The following is a 20,945-nucleotide window of genomic DNA, read 5'->3' as shown; positions in this document are numbered from 1 at the left end:
TGTCTCATGTTGTCATGTTAAGGTAGTAGTCTTGGGCAGGCTGGCCACCGAGGTGGTTAGCTTTGTCTGTAGCTCCCGTGGGCCAGGGCCGCGGGAAGCTCTCTGTCTTTGTCTTTGGTTTCAATAAATACACGACACGCGCATCTTCAAAATGGCCGCGGCCATTGGCTCAGAAGCATAACAGAGCTAACGAACGGTAGCTTTTAATATGATCGTATTAAAACATGCATTAAATAATACATCGCTGTTAAAACGGCTTTTCCGGGTGTGGCACCGTACGCTATTCTACGTGTCTAATTGTCTCCACCAGGCCGAAGGCATGGGGAGAGAGTATGTTTTGCACTCCGTCCGTCCGTGTGTCCGTGTGTCCGTGTGTCCGTCCGTCCGTCCGTCCGTCCGTCCGTCTGTGAACAGCTAATCTCCGGCACCGTTAACCCGGTCAATGCCAAATTTTGCACACACACTCACTGGATGCCAACGATGAACCTCTGCCCCAAAATTTCCAGAACGGCCTGTTATAGCGCCACCAGGAGGCCGCTTTGTGCAAAACAAGTTTTTGGACAGTACACCTACACATTTTGTCCAAACATCACACAAATTGGTACACAGTCTCTCTAGAGCCATTCAACGATTTCTCCATCAGACTCCATCCTGATTGGCTAAGATTGGCTTCCAAAGTTCGCAGGAGTACTCAGTTTCAAACAAAATGCTGCAAATCATGAACACATCGTGTGATTTCCGTGAAATTGTGCACACACATTCCCACTAGGCTGAGGAAGAAATGCCACATGAACATTTTCCACTCAGCCTCATGGTGGCGCTATAATTGGCCGAAAAGTGTTTTTACCTCTAACTGCACGGATCTGTGGATAACTTTGTATGCCAACTCCCTAGAGGCCAAGGAAAAACCTTTGCCTGGAATTTTTCACATCTGCTCTTTATAGCGCCACCAGGAGGCCGACATATGTAAAACACATTTTCTAATATTACTCCTTCAGATTTTATCCAAATTTCACGCAAATCGGTACACATGCTCTCCATAGTCATGTGATCAAGACGGGTATGTTTGATTTCTCATAATCCACCCTCATTGGCTACGATTGGCTTCTAAACTTTTCAGGAGTAGCCCGCTTTGTACCCGTTTTGTACAAATCACCACAACTACTGAACGCATCGTCCGATTGTGGTGAAACTGTGCATGCATATTCCCACTAGGCTTTGGAAGAAATGCCACTTGACAGTTTTCAAATCAGCCTCATGGTGGCGCTACAACAGGCCAAGCCGCGACACACACACACACACACACACACACACACACACACACACACACACACACACACACACACACACACACACACACACACACACACACACACACACACACACACACACACACACACACACACACACACACACACTAAACATTTTGCCAAACATCACACACACACTCCTATCCTCCTGGTGGAGACCTGTGCACTTTTTCTAGTTGTCTATGTTCCTGGCAGGCCTCGTGTTAACTACTAGTCTGAAGAAGAGCATCGGCTCGAAACGTCACCACCATGTGTTTGTTAACTAATAAAGCTGTGCAAAGTGTGCTGCAGCTTCCATGTCTTTGATCTCAGTTCACTTTGGAGCCATGAGGCAGATGCCTTCAAGAGGTCTGTCAGATGTGCACTGCCTGTCTTTGATTCTGTGTGTTAGCAGCAAGTCTAGACCTTCCATTTGAGAGTCCCCAGACTCATCGATCTGGCAATGGTGAGACTACACTGCAGTGGTCTTCAACAGTGGGTCTGGGACCCATTTGTGTGTCACGAACACATTTGTATGGGTCCTTTTATTTATTTTTGTTTACTACTTTCCTAATCGAGCAAGGATGTACACGCGTCTCTTTGTTGTATATGGAACATACTGTAGCCAAGCTGTTCACAAAAGGTTTACCTATAACTTTGCTAATATACAGAAATGTATGTATATTGTTACTGTTTTTATTACTTGTTCATTATTTCTTGCATTCTTTATTTCATCCCTGCTGTGCTTGCTGTGACTAATGTTTGATGTTATCTATGCTGCTGCATTGTCTGAAGGAAGCCAAACAAAAACAAGATGTAACAACCCTTGAACCCCCCCGCTTGAACCTTGATGAATGAATACAATTTAATCCAGAGCGATTTACAGTAAGCAAGAACAAAAACATGGCAATACATCAAATACATAAAAATCGACATCATGAATCATACGTAAGCTACGAACCTAACAGTGTAAACATCTATAAAATGAAACTATGTCTATACACTATACAGTGCTATGTCTACATAAAATGTTATCTAAGTTACATACGTTGAGCCTATGCATACGCTGTAAGGTCGTCGAGGCTAGGGCAAGTGCTGCGGCAAGTTCTACGGGCTAAGATGGAGTCTGAAGAGGTGGGTTTTCAGACTACGGCGGAATATTGGGAGTGAGTCTGCAGTTCTGATTGTTATGGGAAGTGCATTCCATAGTTTTGGAGCCAGAAGGAAGAAGAGTTTGGAGTGTGGAGCATTGTCCCGGTGTTTTTAACGAATGTACTGCCAGCCTCCCTGCGGCGGCTGATCTGAGCGCACCCATATACCTTTGGTTGCTTTGAAGGCTAACATCAGAGTTTTGTACTCTGTGCGGGCCGCGACCGGGAGCCAATGGAGGGAGCGGAGAAGGGGGCATGCCGGTAGGCCAATAAGGATGGAGTTACAATAGTCAAGTCAATACATGAATAGAGGGTTTTTTTGGCATTAAAAAAAGGGAACGGACACAGACCGAAACAATTCTGGCAGTCAATTAGTTTTATACTGTGCAGGAGGATGCTAAACGCACACCAGTCTTAGTAGTGGTGCCAGCTCACGGCAGAAACATCTAAAGAGTTAAGTCTTAAAAATTCAAAAGAGTGGCTGCACACACTGATAGCCAAAGAGCCGATTATTTATTAGGATGCAGAGTAAAAACCAACGTTTCGGCAGTACAACTGCCTTCTTCAGGGTATATGAAAAAACAATTAAAATCACATATATATAGAGCCAGGGCTCAACAGTCAACCAATCACATACTGATAGTGTTGCGGGCAATGAGTTTTAACACAAATCAAACTATGAAATAATAATAATAAAATAGAAAAAAATATAGTGTGTAAAAAAAAAAAAAATGTAATTCACACACCACTGCTTCGATCCTCACCTTGCTCTTTGAGGCGGATGATCTCGGTGTCCGATCCGAAGCTGTTCCAGGCCGTACAGTTGTAGATGGTCTGGAAGTCGGCGGGGACGATGTTGCTCATGGTCAGCGTGGAGATGACCCCCTCGTCCGTGCTGACCGTCTCCACCGTGTAGCGGCCCGACGTGCCCGACTCCAGCACCGTTTCCTTCCACGACCACGCCTGAGGGCAGGGGGGGCAGAGGTCAACATCGTCGCTGTCAGGCGGAAATACCTCGTATCTCCGTATTTACATTTGTTGTGTTTTTTTTGTTGTTTTTTTGTTAATTCATGCCCTACTGGCCTGGTCATGCTACAGCATCACACGAACGCTTCAAAAGTAGCAGATCGGCGACGCGTTTTGAGATATACCTCTTATCTCCATATTTAACCCAAGACCTGAGGACCAGATTCTACAGATTTCTGAAAAACGTTATGTTTCTATATCATTGGTTCTCAAACTTTTTCATGTCAACGATCACCCCAAATGATATGTATTTGGCCGCCGACCCCCATCTCAAAATAATATGTTGTTCCAGCCAGGGAACCCCCCAGAAGCAAGGATTTGAGTTACAAATGCTTGCTGTGAAATAATATATATTAGGAAGATTTACACACATTTTCACGTTTTTTTCAAAAATAGCAGATCTACAAGCTCGTACGACAGCACTTTTGAGCTCGCCGAACTGCTACTTTTGAAGCTTATGAATCTGAATTGCTGAAAAGTAACTGTTTTCTATATGAGGTTTCCACCCGATGGAGACGATATAACAGATACTGTCTATGTTGCCACAAATACCGTAACTACTTTAAACCCTCTATGGGCTAAGTAAACTGGACATGAGTTGCCTCATGCCCTATACACATTTCTGGCGAATGTTCCCCCAGAGAGAGAGAGAGAGAGAGAGAGAGACAGGGCAACAACGTAAAAGCCGTAATAGTCTTAACGTCCAACTGTGCCACGTGCTGTTTACATTTCTGACAATCAATCAGTCACTACTAAAATGTTAATCTAATTAACTCAGAGAGGCTACAAATGTAACCAAATGAACACATAAATAAGGGTCCATTTGGTTACATTTGTAGCATGTTTCATGCAGCGCAGTTGTTAGACGGTTGTGAGCGATGAGTTGTTATTTTGAAACTCCTATTATGTATAAAACTAGAATTTCGCCGCCCTTTGGGCGGCGAATCCTAGTTCCGTGGGCAGCGCAATGGGAAGAAGGAAATAGCGGGATTTGACAGACTCCACTCCAGTATTGTGCCCTTGACATGTAGTAACGGATGGGTATTATTATTATTTGTTGTATTTTCACATCAAAGGAAATTAATGTAAATGAAAATAAGCAGACATGAAACTGCTGTTTACTGTTTTTGTTTGCTTACAATAAATTACTGTTTTTGGAAACCAAAAGCTGTAGAGAATGGAGCAGAACATACTGTAGTATATTTTTTGGGGGACCTTGACTGCATTATAGTAGGGCTACATTATTTTGGATTGCGGATTGCAGTGACCCCACATTGTTTGTTCGGGAGCAATATTTGTAGTTACAATGAGGGCTACATGAGCCGAAGGGAGAGAAACACTTCGCCTCTCTCCAGTCCGTGCATATGGTGCTGGTACGGATCGCATCGCTGACTGACATAAACACACCGTTACAATTCAGAGGCACTTCAATAAGAAAACTCAACTAATAACGCTTGTGTGTGTTAATCTGCCCGATGCTGACGTTAGTATATAATGTTTAGATTGTTTTCCTGGCTGAATAACAACGGATCGCATCGCTGACTGACATAAACACTCCAATTCAGAGTCACCCCGCACGCACACACACACAGAATCCATGCGCCTCGGTGCGTCGCAGTTGTCATGTTTCCATGAATTAAACGGGTCGCGCAATTGTCGTGTTTACATTAATGAAACTGGTGGTGCAATTGTCGTGTTTGCATGAATTAAACGGTGTATTTATGTAATCGCGCCGCTGTCCATCCAAGTCCGAATCAGTGTGTGTGTGTCTGTGTGGGACTGTGTGTGTTGTGGAAGACGGGGAACAATGTTGCCAGGGTCGTGAATTGTAAGCGAGTTGTAGTGTGTGTAAGTAGCGTGGTGAAAGGCTTTGTTTCTGGGTCTGTTTGCTTGTTTCTGGGCCTGTTTTGATAGACCTGGCAACAGTGGCCCGTGTGTGTGTGTGTGTAGTGTTGTGTTCGTGTTGTTCTTCTAATGTGTGTGTGTGTAGCGTGTAACTTCCGGTGTTGCAGAAACATAAAAGCTCTCGTGGGTCACGTGGTTGGCTTTGAGCAAATGGGAGAGGGGATGTAGTGTTGCCAGGTCCGCGTATTGTAAGCGAGTGGTAGTGTGTGTAAGTAGCGTGTTGAATGGCATTGTTTCTGTGCTTGTTGTCATAGACGTGGCAACAAATTAGGCGGGGGTGTCGGTGCTTGTGGCGTGTTTGTGTTTATTATTGATATTGATGTTGTTTGTGAGTCTGGACGGGAGCCGGCTGTAGTGGCAGTGCGATGACAATTTTTACGCGGATGGTGTTCAGTGTGGGCGTGCTGCGCGACATGAGGAGATAGCCGTGGATCGACGCGGAGGGTAAGTCTGTGACGTGTTAGTGTGTTTAGTGGGTTATTGCAGTGTGTGTTGCAGTGTGTCAGACACTCTTGGAGTGACGTAGTAGCTGGTGGCTTTTGTTCCTGGGTTGGGAACAGCGTTTTGGGCACACCTTTTCAATTGTATAATAGATAGAAATAGGGGGTTGGAGTGGTTAAAGTGGAAAGCCCTCCTTCTGGTGCCCGACGGACACCACTTTGGCCCATGTTCCACCAAAACAAACTGAACTGGTTCAATATTAGGCGGGTGAGAAAAAAAACAGAACCGGTTCAGCCCCGGTGGAGGAAAAGGGGTCTTTGAGAGTCACTACCGCACTGCATGCATTCTGACCAATATGTTCCCTAGGGCCATGAATGAACGGATACACAAAGGCTGTGTGACTCACGATGCGGTCGGGCGGAGGGGTGCTGCGGATGAAGCACTTGATCTGCCCCTTCTCTCCATAGAGTGCCTGCTGGGTCTGGGTGCTCGAGATAGTGGGCGGACCTGTGGAGAGAGAGAGAGAGAGAAGGGGGGGGGGGGGGGAGAGAGAGAGAGAGAGAGATAGAGAGAGAGAGACATGAGAGAGAGACACTCAATCACCACAATAAACCTAAGCCGTACATCACTCTGACGATCCCGGGGCGCATGCATTATCTGGCCCACAAGGGACGCCGGTGGCAAGGGCAGCCAGAGGCGTGCTCGTATTACATTTACAGTAAAAAACCCTCCGAGACGTTATTCATCGCGTGATTTTAATTAGCTGTTGGGGTGAGAGGTGTTTTTTTATTTTATTTTATTTTCGTGCACGGGGAAAGGAAAGGGAAGCGTGTTTTACGACAGAACTCCTGGTGGGAAAAAACATTACGGCGGGACAAAATAAGAGGGAAGGGGGGGGGGGGGGGGAGTGGGGGGATTGAGGAATTCACCGGTAGCGACAGAAGAGGGCTTGAGAAGCCTTGGTCATTGTGCTTAAATTCCACGCCTGCCACGCTCAATGAATGACTTAATGACTAGAGAGTGTGTGAATGTGAGAGTGTACAAAATGGGTCCATTTGGTTCCATTTCGTACACTCTCAGAGTATGAACACTCACCGGTGGCGAGATAAGAGGGTTTGACAAGTATGCGGTTATATTCCGTATAGCTGCTCAATGACTTTCTAAGAGAGGGTGATTCTGAGAGTGTACAAAATGCAACCAAATGGACCCTCACGGGTCCATTTGGTTCAACTTGTACACTGCAGAGTATGAAGACTCGGGTAGGTGTTTCACACGCAGCACACACTTCGCCCGCGTTTGAACGAGATTGAGAATTTTTGAAAGCGGCCTGACCCTCGACCTCGACCAGCTACGACAGATAATGACAGCCTTTTCGCTTTGAAAGGGTCCTCGCGAAAATGAAGAACTTGCCGACCCTGAAAAGGAAAAAAGCCAAATTCAATGGCCGCTCTCCGCACTTGCCCTTGGAAAATTCCTGTCACAGTTTTGCAGACGCAGACCAGATATTAACAGGCCATGGAAGACCCAAAAAAAGAGAATATAATAGAAGAGATGGAGTGAGGTGCAGAATTGCAGGTGCAGAACCCATTTGAATTCTTCAGCGGTACCGGTGCAACCGTTCACAAAGACCTAGATTGTGAACGGAGCAGATCCACTGCTTTAGCACACCAAGGACTTTATCATTGTTCGAATCGGTACGAACACAGTGTTCACTTTATTTGACCTTTTAATTGTTCGACTGACCCTGTCTGTGACCCTGACAAATGTGTGATTTTTCTATTAAGACCTGAGGCCCCGATTCTACAAAATGTCTTCTAAATCAGTTTTCTGAAAAAACTTGCTTTTCTGATCTCAAACCATTTCATGGCAAGGACCTCCGGAATGATATGTATTTGTGTGTGGACCCCCATGTCAAAATAGTTGGTTCCAGGGATCCCCAGAAGTAAAGATTTGAGTTGAAAATGTTTGCTTTAAAAATGTATCATTCAAAGATTTATACAACATGTGGGTTTTTCAAAAATAAATAAAAGAAAATAGCAGATCTACAAGCTTGTACATGTGCTATTTTTGAATAGCAGTATAGAATAATGGTTAAAGTGGTTAAAAGCTAAGGTGACACGGATGCGTTCCTTTAATGGGTTAAAAGGAGGGGGTAAAATCAGGGGCACAGACATTGAGACATTATTTTCACATGCAGGGTCCTACCGGGGTCCTCTTATCCGACGAGGGAACAAGAACTACAAATGAGTGCTATAATTAGACGGCCGTATCTAGTTGGTGGTCTCGGTCTGTGGATATATGGCCAGAGGGGGTAGTATGGCCACATAGGAGAAGCACCAAGGGTAGACTCCATAAGGAAAGAGATAGGAGGAGGAGAACGTGTCACCCTCAATATAAATGTATGATTCTGAAGTGACAATGTGACTTCCGACGTGTCGCTCGACTAAAATAAGACATTTGCACCTGCGGAGAAGAGCGTGTTGATACTGTATAAGTGTATATCACTCCCTGCGAGAGCACCACTCTGCAGTGTTTCCGTTAAGAATATATGCCATTTTAAATTATAGGCTTTACACTTCTCATGCCCCCAGGAGTCACAAAGTGAATAATGTATAACGGCGAAAGCACCATGGTTCCAGACAGATATTTCAGCTTTTCTGGTCAATTATGTTAACGTGGCATATAATAAACAAATGGGTGTAACTGTAGAAATGCACTCGGAGAGACGCCAAGCGTTGTGTTATGCCTTGAACACTGTCTTAACACATTAACACCTGAGAGTTTTCTGAAAAGCCTATGTTTCTATGTCAGTGGTGCTCATATACAATTTCATGTCAATGACCCCAAAAATGATACTGTATGAAATTGGCCGCCGACTCCCATCTGAAAATATGCTGTTCCAGAGACCCCCCAGAAGCAAAGATATGAGTTAAAAACGTTCGCTGGGAAATAATATATATTATATATATAGGGTCGAAACGTTGTGTCTAAATAAAGTTTCCTTGGAGCAGATACAGTGTGCGTGCTTCGAGATGTGCGTGCTTCTTTTTGGATCCTATCTCTAATATTAATGACATAGTAAAATGTTGAAAATGAGTAGTATTGCCCTTAAGAGCGTCTGCTAAATGCCTAAATTGTAAATTTGTGATATCGCCTCTGTAGGGTGGAAACCTCATGTGTCCAAAACTGTTACTTTTTTGGTGTGCTACTTTTACTTTTATTCAAATTCAAAAAGTAGCAGATCTAGAATATGGAGATAAAAGGTTTCTGACATAATGGCTCTGGCTGGCCCGAGGCTAGATCAGGAGGTGACGGATTGGTATCCAAACCCCCACGCGTGCGTGTATGGCGACCTGCCCTAATTTGGGCAGACCAGCTCAGACCTTGGATATCAGTTGTCTTATGGGCCGAATCAAGGTTATTATTGGGGTTTAAATTCTTCATCTGTGTTCCCTGCATTAGGATAATGATGAGGCATTGGACTCACTAGATCAGTGATTTCCAAACACTGGCTCGGGAAAAACATTTTGCGTCACGGACCCATTTTTAAGTAGTCTAAATATCTGCTTGTTTCCCAAATTTCCTAAAGAAAAATAAATAAAATGAAATACAAGCTCACATAGCTTGTAGTTTTGTTATTTCCATGATTAAATTAAGTGATAAAAGCTGCACTATGTAACTTTCCAAATTTTAACCCGTTTTCCTGCACAAGGGCTGAAATTCTTACTATTCTTACATTTGCTATGTGTGTGGGGACGAGACCCCTCCGCTCCGCCTGCCTCTCTCTCCTGCAAGCACGCACACACACAGGCTGTCAACATTAGCTTTAGCAGGCATTAGCATGGTGCAAAAGTCACTGCTTGTCTCCCGAAACTGTTCAGTTCAGCCTCCATGAACAGAGCTCGAGCGCTCGGTTTCTGCCCCCTCAATGTCGTAACTCTTAGTTGGCTCTGGGTCAAACCACCGCGATGGGAAATGGCTGATGGGAATGTGCGTGGCAATGGAATTGGCCAATGCGAACTGTATAATCGTAATACTTTGGCACAAACCAACTATTGGCGAAGAACAATATTGATGTAACTAAGAGTTTCGATGAATTAGCTATATTTTATATACAGAGATTTAGAAGGAACAATAAGCTAAATCGTGAGGCGACAATTCCTCCTCCTCCGCTGTTTCTCTTCTCCTGAGGAGATCACAGTGGGCGGTGGCTTCCAGGCGCGTGTGTGTGTGTGTGTGTGTGTGTGTGTGTGTGTGTGTTTGCGTGCGTGCGTGCGTGTCTGTCTGAGCCAATGGCGCGAGGGGAGGCAGTGTTGCCAGGTCCGCGAATTATAAGCGAGTTGGAGTGTGTGTAAGTAGTGTGTTGAAAGGTGTTTTTTCTTTTTTGTGGGCTTTTGAAATATGCAGACTTGGCAACACTCAGCAGAAAGATCTACCGGTCGACTAGGGGTGTCGCAAGTATCCAGGGCTAACACTAACCAGTCGCTTCTTCGAAGCGACTGGTAAAAACATTCACACAGCTAGAATAAAAACTTAAGATCAGGTGCGTAGGCAAACGAGTGCACGTCAATAATAGAAGAATACGCCCGCACACTTCCAAACTGCACAGTTTAGTTTTTATTAGTTTTAGTTTTAGTGTTATTGTTTGTCAGGATCAGGTGCAGGATCGAAAAGGGCCAGCGTAAATATTGTGTATTAAAAGCTCAAGAAAAGATAGCATTATGTTGTAAAACTGGTACAGCAAAATAAATAGTTTAAGACTACATATCACCTCAAAAAGTTTCTAAATAAATGGATAAAAACTGAAATTATAAAACCCATTTATCTCGGATTATTTTCTCAGATTGAGTTTTTGATCAAACAAGCTTTATTCACGGCTCATAAATAATTAAAAGGTCACAGTTACAAAAATTACATTTCGGGTGAATTATAAAAAGATTGTGGGGTAATTTCCGCCTTAAAATAAGGGCCGGACTGAAAAGACCATGGTAACAGAAGAACAGGGGGCGAAATAAATTAAGTTACTTCAGACATATTCAGCAGTCTGACAGCAGTTGCCAGTTACGGTATGTGCAAAGATTTGGGTCATGTTCAACCAATCACTAGGCAAAGTCTGTGATTACCAAGAGGTGACAGCTTGTGATGACCATTATGGTGACATCATTATTGAAATAATGATGTCAGACTGTTGTGTTATGCCGGAAGAAGGTCATCAGTCACCCAAACGTTGCTTCTCTCTCATTAAACGTGCTCCTGTACCGTGCAGTTTGGCAGTGTGGGCGGGCATATTCTTCTATTATCGATGTATTAACAGACAACATTAGACAAAGCGCACACAGAGGATGGACTGTTAAGGAGCTCAGGGACGTTATAGTCACCAGTCCTGCAGGTTCCTCCTCTCATGTATCCTGTTGCAGCCGATGCCACGCAACCCACTCCCACAGACTATAGTGAGCCTGGGATGAGTGGGCTGTGACAATGACTATAGGAATATGATTTGAAAATGTTTTAATGTAATAAAATAGAACAGAAAAATCACGATGATGATGATTACAAACAACAGACATATTCCAGATTCCTGTAGTGTATATGATCAAGTAGGGCGTTAATTTACGGAGAAACAAAAATGTAGAATATGGAGATTTCTGCGTGACACACTGCATGCCTCTGACTCCCTTTGTCATACTGACCATACTGACATGCTAAAAACCTGGCAGTCCCACAGGCTCGCATGAAATGCGAGTCTGTTGCACATAACGTGCGAGTGTGTCGGACTGTTGTTTTTTTTTTTTTATATAATTTTTATCCCACGATTTTGTAACCCATTTTTCACCCCTGTGTCAATTATCTAATGGTGATCCTGGGCTCTACACACCCTCCGCCAACCTAGTCCCCATATATGGGGGACATGGGGAGAGCAACGGACTTGAACTCATGCTTCCTTCATGCATGAGTGTCCAAGTCACTCCTTTACACCTGACAGCGGGGAGTTTCCCTGGTTGGACGTAGCGTGTGGAAGGAACACGTTATTCCAACCAGTTCCTTTCCCCTCCATCAGGCGCCCCGGCTGGCCAGGGGGAGGCAGTTTAGAGACCAGGATTATGTTTTTTGTGAGGGTCCCTACCCTAGGGACTGCTGGGTTTTTAGGGAGTTTCAGAGTATAGCTCCATTCTAATATTATTAGAATGGAGCTATGCTCTGACACTCCCTCCTTGTTTTGTTCCTACGGGTCTTCAGCCATACGTGAGCTGTGTATAAATAAGGTGAAAGAACTCATGCTAACTTTTAGCAGTGAAAGTTTTTGGTGAACAATTGGAGCGTGATCGCGACAGTATTGCATATTGGAATGCAGAAAAGGTGTTTAGAAGCACTCTGCAGCCTTCTCAGAATTAACAGCCAGGTAGGCTATTCAGCACCTCGGTTTACAACCGCAGATGTTACAACATTCATGGAAACTATTTCATTCACCTCCCAAGGCTCCCATGGCACAGCATAGGAATACCCAAAAGTCTAGCCTGGAGGGTAATAACTAAATACGTGGCGGCAGCTCTAGTGGCCCTTGGAGTGCACGGCATAATAACCCTGCATTACTTATTGTAGTGGAGACGACCTGATTCTTTTAGCACACTCTTGAGAGGTGGCAGCCCTGCCCCCGCTGGTGTTCTCATTTACTCTAATATTTATCGTAAATCTCAGGAAAAGTTGTCGCATTCCTGCTCGGTGAATTGCTTTGTTCTTTCCATGTACTCACTCAGACTCTAATCGTCTCAGAGAGTTCAATACTGCCTCTCGCTTTACTGCAGCGTGCAGAGATGATTTTAAGGGTTTTTCTAAACCTCATGCATGGCAGTCTTGATGACCCGTGAGGACCGGAGAGGGGCCCTAAGGTACTAGGCCTGTACCCGTCAGCCACCGGCTTACTTGGGAACGATGCAAGTTGGGAAACCTACAATACAGTATAGCACCCATTGTAACCGTCTGTCTGTGTCCCTTTTGTCTCCATTTATGGAGATCTCTTTATCTGTCTGTCTGCCTGCATGTGTCTGAGGAGTGCAAACTGACTGTGAAAAGTGGACTGGTTAAGTAATCAAATGGCAGGTGTGGGGTTGCCATGGCAATTAAGTGACTGGGGCAGAGGCTGGGAATTATACAGGTGAGCATTAGTTCACTGGCAGAGCCTGACCAGAGCCTTTTGTGGTGGATCTGGACAACCGTGTATCTGACCAACTCGACACCATGCACTGCACTCCCTGTGGTGGTGTGAAAAGCATGTCAAATTTGAAGTCGCTGGGGCGAACGGTTCTCGAGGTATGTTATAATGTTCTGCATGTTTCTACACCATACTGTCCATGCCTAACAGGAACAAACTTTTCAGTATTACCCGTATTGCTTCCAAGATCATCGGACTTCCTACACCCACACTTTCTGATATGAACAATAAGGCCATCACACGGCTAGCACTTTCGATATCAAATGACACTGATCATCCCCTGTATCGCTTCTTTAACCTCATGCCATCTGGACAAAGATACAGAACCTTAATTGCCATGGAAAAAGGTCCGTTAGTCTGAGTTTTGTTCCATCAGCCATCGCGGCATTAAACAAACTGCCCCGCCGATAGGATAGTTCTGTATACTGTGGGGGACCTCATTTATTTTTGTATTGTCTTGGTGTTATGTGCTATGTGTTGTTTTTGATGTGGGTGTTTGAACAGACTGTGAAGACGAATATCCTTCGGGACAATAAAGATTATTATATTTATTATTTATTTATTATTATTATTATTATTATTATTATTATTATTACCATTATTATTACCATTATTATTATTATGTGGAATACAGACGTACATGAGTACACACAGTGACGTGGTTCATTTACTGTAAGATAATATGTACATAACTAGTAGATCAGCAATTTATGCATTTAAAATGGGTTAGTTTAGACCTGTAGTGTTGCTTGTGAATGTGAATACCTGAGGTTCATATCTGAGGTGGGACATTTCCAAGAGGAGCCATTCCTCACAGTGTGAAACGGGTTTTGAAGTAATTTGGAGTTGGCAATTCATCAAATGTATTATGCAAATCTATCAGAATATGTACAAGGTTTTACTAAGAAATCCGATATAAACGACCCATCCCGCATATGATTTGACGGTGAATTGAAGTCACCCATGTGTACCCAAAGCTTTTATGCCTTTAGAAAATCAGCAAAGGAGCCAAGTAATATGCTGACGATCTAGCTGACCTTGCGGAGTCTGTCTATGTGTCTTTCTTTATATGTATTGATTCTTTCAAAAAAGGCTGCAATGCTTCAATTAACTGTGACCAGAAATCACAGGGCTCAGAAATGGAGAATGTTTCCCATACAAATTCATGTAATAATGCTTTCTTAACCTTTTATCGAGTTTTTTCCAGCGACAGAACAGTTTGCCCAGGCAAAGGCACTTTTATTATGGCTAAGGCAGCTGGCCTGTGGTTCTGTGGAATGGTGTAGTATAGTGCATTTTGTTGGGGGGTGGAGGGTGGCGGATCGGACAGACCACCAGACTTAGGTTTAAAAAAGAAAATGCAAGGCAGTGAGAAATAACAACAAACACAGTAAACACTCCGCTTTCCAGCCTGTCAGCTGCCTTTTTTCTGTCATCCTTATGATTGATGCAAGCAAAGCTGTGGAACTCTTTGTTGGGGACAGAATGTAAACAGTGTACATCATAGAGTACATCATAAGAGGGTTTGAGTGCATCAATACAATGGCCTTTACAGACCATTAGTATAGGGCAGGCTATATAAAAAATCAGACCCGTCTGAGCGGATACTTTTATTAGTTGTTATAGTTACTGTGTGTGTGTGTGTGTGTGCGTGCGTGCGTGCGTGCGTGCGTGCGTGCGTGCGTGCGTGCGTGCGTGCGTGCGTGCGTGCATGCGTATGTCTGTCAAGCCCTCCTCCCTGGCCGTTCCTGAGGGTTGTATTGTAATGACCCTTCCTGACCCTAATCAGCATGCTGCATGCAGGGGTCAAAGGTCCTACTCCAACAGGTCCACTCAAATAGACATATACGGACAGACACACATCACTACTCAAACAGACATTCCGCACAGACACACATCACTACTCAAATAGACATACGGACAGACACACATCACTACTCAAACAGACGGACCGACACACATCACTACTCAAATAGACATACGGACAGACACACATCACTACTCAAACAGACATACGGACAGATACACATCACTACTCAAACAGACATACGGACAGACACACATCACTACTCAAACAGACATACGGACAGACACACATCACTACTCAAACAGACATACGGACAGACACACATCACTACTCAAACAGACATACGGACAGATACACATCACTACTCAAACAGACATACGGACAGCCACACATCACTACTCAAACAGACATACGGACAGACACACATCACTACTCAAACAGACATACGGACAGACACACATCACTACTCAAACAGACAGACACACATCACTACTCAAACAGACATACGGACAGACACACATCACTACTCAAATAGACATACGGACAGACACACATCAGTACTCAGGCCCTATGGACACACAAAGTTAAGCATTGGAGACGGTGTGCCACCGCTCAAAAACAAGGAAACGTATAAATAGAGAAAGAGTGAGATGAACACATTTATAAGTGAATTTGGAATAATGGGGAATTTTCTAAATTCACCCGCAAATTTGTAATAGAGACTTAAATGCTTCTTACTCATGCAGCTTTACTGCTTAATTCTGAAAATAGCACAGCTACAAGCAACCCTGCAATGTGTTACACCCACGGCACGTCGTAGGCTTGCAGATCGAAATCGGCTATTTCCAGCACGCATCGCAGCCTTTATTACAACATGGATATAAATCAGGCTTCATCCTGATAACGTGTACACATTCGTCAGTGAATCTAACAGCGTATATATATATACTTACCATTCACCGTGAGAGACACCTCCTTCTCCGCAGCGCCCACTCTTGGGACCACGGCCCGACACACATACTTCCCAGCATCCTCCGGCTTCACCGCTCTCAATGTCAGCGTGTTCTTGTTGCTAAGCGCCTGTGTGGTTGAAAGGTCATATAAAGGATGGCTCAGGTTCCGTGCGTGAGAGAGCGGTCTTTATCGCACCTGGATGCAATAAGCACTATGATGAGAAGGACAGGACATGATGGTCATTTGCAGTATGGAAGAATGAATCCCTTTAGAGGAAATTAAAGGTGCAATGCAGAACTTATTTTAATGAATAAAACATTTTAAACAATCTGAATGGTAGTGAGTAGTAGTGAGGTGGAGTGAAGTATAGAGGGTATACACATGCATAAAGTGAGTGGCAAATCGAGTGGAAAAGTCGTTTAACATCGTTTCATGTGATCAGATAGGACATTTCTGTTTGGATGTATGGGCTGTCGAGGCCAGAAAGTAGTTTTTTTTGCCACTCAGTACGCGTTCCTGCATAACTTCCGGGTGTGATGATGAGGTCCTCCATTGAAACAGAAGTAAGCTAAAGGTACCTCAGAATGTCACTTAACTTTTTCGCTGCTATCTACGTTTATAAACGTAGCTAGGCTTATGTTCATCAACCGTATACTGAAAGCAGCAGCAACCGTCAGTTTACCTTTTAGCATTGCTCCGGTTAGTATGGAGAGCCTCCGTCCCCACCAGCTATGGGATCTTTAAATCCAGCTCCATTGAGCAACAGGATTTTCAAAGCGCTGTATCTCAAAAGTTTCGAGCGCTGTCCATGGTGATCAGCCGCGCACCCGACGATCGTAAATCATTTGTGAGTTTGTACCGCATCGCTGAGCACACGTAACTGGTTGTAATGATAGCTAAGGGGTCTGAGCTAATGCGACTGAAAATGTGCTCATAACAAAAGCCTTCCTGAATAACCCGGAAAGGAAACAAGGATCGTAGAGTTAGAGTAGACGGCGTTCCTTAGGTGTGCTTATGCTGCCACCTGGCGGCACAGAAAAAGTTAACCACTTAAACCCTATACTTGGAGTCCCTCAGGGCTCCAAGACCTTTCTGTTTTTGCTCTACATTTCTTTGCTGAAAATACACAATCTATGGGGTGCCCGCTGGCCAAGTGGTCCAGGCGCATGCCACATAATAGGCTTTGGCCTGACAACACGTTGCGTGTTCGAGTCCCGTTCATGACGACCTTTGCTGCGTGTCTCTCCCCTTCTCTCTCTCCATCTTTCCTGTCCATCTTCACTTGATACTATCAATAAAGGCAGAAAAGCCAAAACAAATCTTAAAAAATACAATAAAATACACAATCTACAAGCTCACAACGTGCCACAATGTGATGCGTTGTGAGCTTGTAGATCCAGAATACGGATGCGGGGGTTGACATTGTTAAATACAGCACATGTCATAAAGAAGCATGTGTCAATGATATACGTACCACTCCTGAACCGCGCTTCATCCACACGATGGTCAGGGAGGGGTTTCCTGTCCAGGCACAGTTGAACACAGCATCAGAACCCTGGTCCACCTGCAGGGAGTGAGGCTCTGCTGCCATCCTGGGCCCAACTGGTTCAACACACAAACCAAACACATCAAGAAACGTATTGTCCTGTGATATGGCCCATGTCATGCCATTACCTCCATGTGTAGAGCAAATTAAAGGTTCCCAAACTTTTCAGGTCACTCACGACCCCCCAAAAGAATCATAATTATTTGAACTGGGGACCCCCCACCCTGATAAGCACTTGGCATCACATCACAGTTTTGACTCGGTTCCACCGATAAATATTGTGAAAATGGCCAAACTACAAGCTCATAACCGCCCCCCAGTTTGGGAACGACCGGTGTTGTAGAGCATGAGTGTTGCGCAAGGTACTGAACTTGCCAGAGCAAGTTTAGTCAAGTTATATAATAAAGAACGTAAGGACACAGACGTCATTTTCGCACTGAGGTGTTGAACTCACACCAGAAGTTTGTGAAAAAAACAGAAAAAGAGTCTATGAGAGCCGGCTGGACAGCTTATGAACAAACACTATTTCTGAACGATTGAGACATTTTATAAAATACTGGGCTGAGGCTTTTCGATGTGTACACTGTATAACTTTATAGAGGCATCTAAAGAGCACAAAGTATGTTTCTGAGCGTTCCAAGTATCGCAAGACTGTCCACTGTTTCCTGTCTGGCAACCAAATCTTTTGATACCTCCGAGAAAGAAACGATACCTGCCGCTGTTTAGATCCTCAATAAATGATGCAGATCGAAAAGCAAGTGATTAGAGTGAGTCCCTATTGGTAGGGAGATGTATAGGCCTACTGTGCTTTCTCAGAGTACCTAAACGCAGATCAAATTCATCGCCATGAAACCACACTAAATATATTGCTGAGTTTATATTTGTTATTGTCTCCACCAGGCCGAAGGCATGGGGAGAGAGTATGTTTTGCACTCCGTCCGTCCGTCCGTCCGTCCGTCCGTCCGTGTGTGTGTGTGTGTGTGTGTGTCCGTCCGTCCGTCCGTCCTTCCGTCTGTGACCAGCTAATCTCCGGCACCGTTAACCCGGTCGATGCCAAATATTGCACACACACTCCCTGGATGCCAACGATGAACCTCTACCCCAAAATTTCCAGAACGGCCTGTTATAGCGCCACCAGGAGGCCGCTTTGTGCAAAACAAGTTTTTGGACAGTACACCTACAGATTTTGTCCAAACATCACGCAAATTGGTACACAGTCTCTCTAGAGCCATTCAACGAAACGGGTCTTTCAGATTTCTCAGACTCCATCCTGATTGGCTAAGATTGCCTTCCAAAGTTCGCAGGAGTGCTCAGTTTCAAACAAAATGCTGCAAATCATGAACACATCGTGTGATTTCCGTGAAATTGTGCACGCACATTCCCACTAGGCCGAGGAAGAAATGCCACATGAACATTTTCAACTCAGCCTCATGGTGGCGCTATAACTGGCCGAAAAGTGTTTTGACCTCTAACTGCACGGATCTGTGGATAACTTTGTATGCCAACTCCCTACAGGCCAAGGAAAAACCTTTGCCTGGAATTTTTCACATCTGCTCTTTATAGCGCCACCAGGAGGCCGACATATGTAAAACACATTTTCTAATATTACTCCTTCAGAATTTATCCAAATTTCACGCAAGTCGGTACACATCTTCTTCATAGTCATGTAATCAAGACGGGTTTGTTTGATTTCTCATCATCCACCCTCATTGGCTACGATTGGCTTCTAAACTTTTCAGGAGTAGCCCGCTTTGTACCCGTTTTGTACAAATCGCCACAACTACTCAACGCAGCGTCCGATTGTGGTGAAACTGTGCATGCATATTCCCACTAAGCTTTGGAAGAAATGCCACTTGACAGTTTTCAAATCAGCCTCATGGTGGCGCTACAACAGGCCAAGCCGTGTCACACACACACACACACACACGTTTATATTGCTCCTAAACATTTTGCCAAACATCACACACACACTCCTATCCTCCTGGTGGAGACCTGTGCCCAGAAGGGCACTTTTTCTAGTTTTTAACTTTTTTTTATCCATTCATGAGTTGTCTTGACTGAAATGTATTTTATGAATGCTGACACTAGAGAGATTGAATGGTTTATATCGAGTTGGGACAACAGATGTTCAGGAGGCGGAGAACCACACCTTTACTCCGCCCAACACACCAATCATCTATCAGTCTCTCCCTCCCTCGTCCCTCCTCTCTCTCTCCCTCTCCACCTCCCCCCTCCCTCTCTACCTCCCCCCCCCCCCCCCCCCCTCTCTCTCTACCTCATCTCTCCCTTCCTCTTCTCAGGTTCCTGCCGGGTGGTCTCTCCGTCCACGAATGCGGTTACATGCTGACAATGCAAACCAAAACCATGAAGCCAAAGACTCCTGGGTCAGCAACCCTCCCCTCATCCATCCTTTATTTATGTTCTAATAAAAAAACATCCTCAATGGTGTGGTTCTTGATGTGCAAATATGTAGAAACCTTGTTGTCTCCTTTTTATTTCTTCATTTCTTTCCTTCCCTTGCCACTCCCTGCCCCCAACTTCTTTCTTTTCTTTCTATTTCTGAAAACAATCAAAGTCGCATCACAGCGTGTTCTCATCAGTGCACATACCCTAGGTGAGGTTGGCAAAAGTGCATGTTTGCATGTTCTCCCTGTTTCCCCTACCTATAGGGTAGGTACGAAAGAAAGCAGCAAAAGAAAAACAAATTACACTCATCTTTTACTTTCTCTAATAACAACCTAAAACATGAACCTTGGTTGAAAAAAACTAAAGTTGTCCTCCTCTGACCGTTAAAGGAACCGATGTCAGAGACTGAGTACTCTGATATGATGTCAACACCAGAACACTCTGAAGCATATCTCTGATCTACAAGCTCACAAGCTTGTAGATCTGATTTTTTCGCTGAAGCGTTTGCCCCCCCCAGAATACTATAGGGTGAGACACAGAGCATTAAAGGTAGAATAAAGATAGGGTAAGTGATATATAGAGTGTTTGTTCAGTCACAGCGGAGTCTCCCTGTCTCTCCAGCTCTTTGATAAACAGAAAATACATTTTCAGGTATAGGTGAGTAAGGTGACAACATTTCAGCCAATCAGGAGTACACATTTACTGAATTAGCTTCATTGTTATAGTGTTCCAGTTCCAATTTTGTCCTCTCTTTTCTTTGGGTCATCACTTTTTTAATTTGTATAGAGTAGAGTTTCCTGATTGGGGAAACAATGGTATCCCGAGAATGAATGCATTTTCTGTTTAATAAAGAGCTGGAGAGAAATGTATACTCCTGTTACTGAACAAACACTCTGTCTATACAGCAAATGAGTACTATCAGAATATAGAGCTATTTAACACTTATTTTAACCAAAGAAAAGCACTTACCCTACCTTTAATAAAAATGTAAAGGTAAGGGGCACTCTTATCATCATACATCATGATACATCATCACATCCTGTGCTAAACCAATTAAATCATCACATTCCGTGTTACAGACATAGTAGTCTGGGTCTTGGGCGAATGCTCTCAAGTGAGGACAAGCTTCGAGATCGATACAGGTCGCTCAAATGAATTGCAGCTGCAAATGAATTGCAGCTGCAAATGAAGCGTCTACACACAAACCGGT

The 20,945-nt window shown here is 44.2% G+C and overlaps 1 protein-coding gene across 1 annotated transcript in view; it reads right to left on the bottom strand.

Annotated features, from left to right (window-relative positions):
* The window catches only part of LOC306928377 (kin of IRRE-like protein 3), a 244,949-nt gene that overhangs the window by 18,446 nt on the left and 205,558 nt on the right, over window positions 1-20,945 (bottom strand). The window contains exons 9-12 of the mRNA XM_079508433.1: window positions 17,258-17,385; window positions 15,783-15,909; window positions 6,219-6,319; window positions 3,205-3,403 (exon numbers count right to left, since the gene is read on the bottom strand). Of these exons, the coding sequence (XP_079364559.1) occupies window positions 3,205-3,403; window positions 6,219-6,319; window positions 15,783-15,909; window positions 17,258-17,385 (555 nt within the window). The remainder of the gene's footprint in view (window positions 1-3,204; window positions 3,404-6,218; window positions 6,320-15,782; window positions 15,910-17,257; window positions 17,386-20,945) is intronic.

This window comes from Electrona antarctica (genome assembly GCF_951216825.1).
Source record: "Electrona antarctica genome assembly, chromosome: 8".
NCBI lineage: Eukaryota > Metazoa > Chordata > Actinopteri > Myctophiformes > Myctophidae > Electrona > Electrona antarctica.
This window is presented reverse-complemented; position numbering and strand designations above follow the sequence as displayed.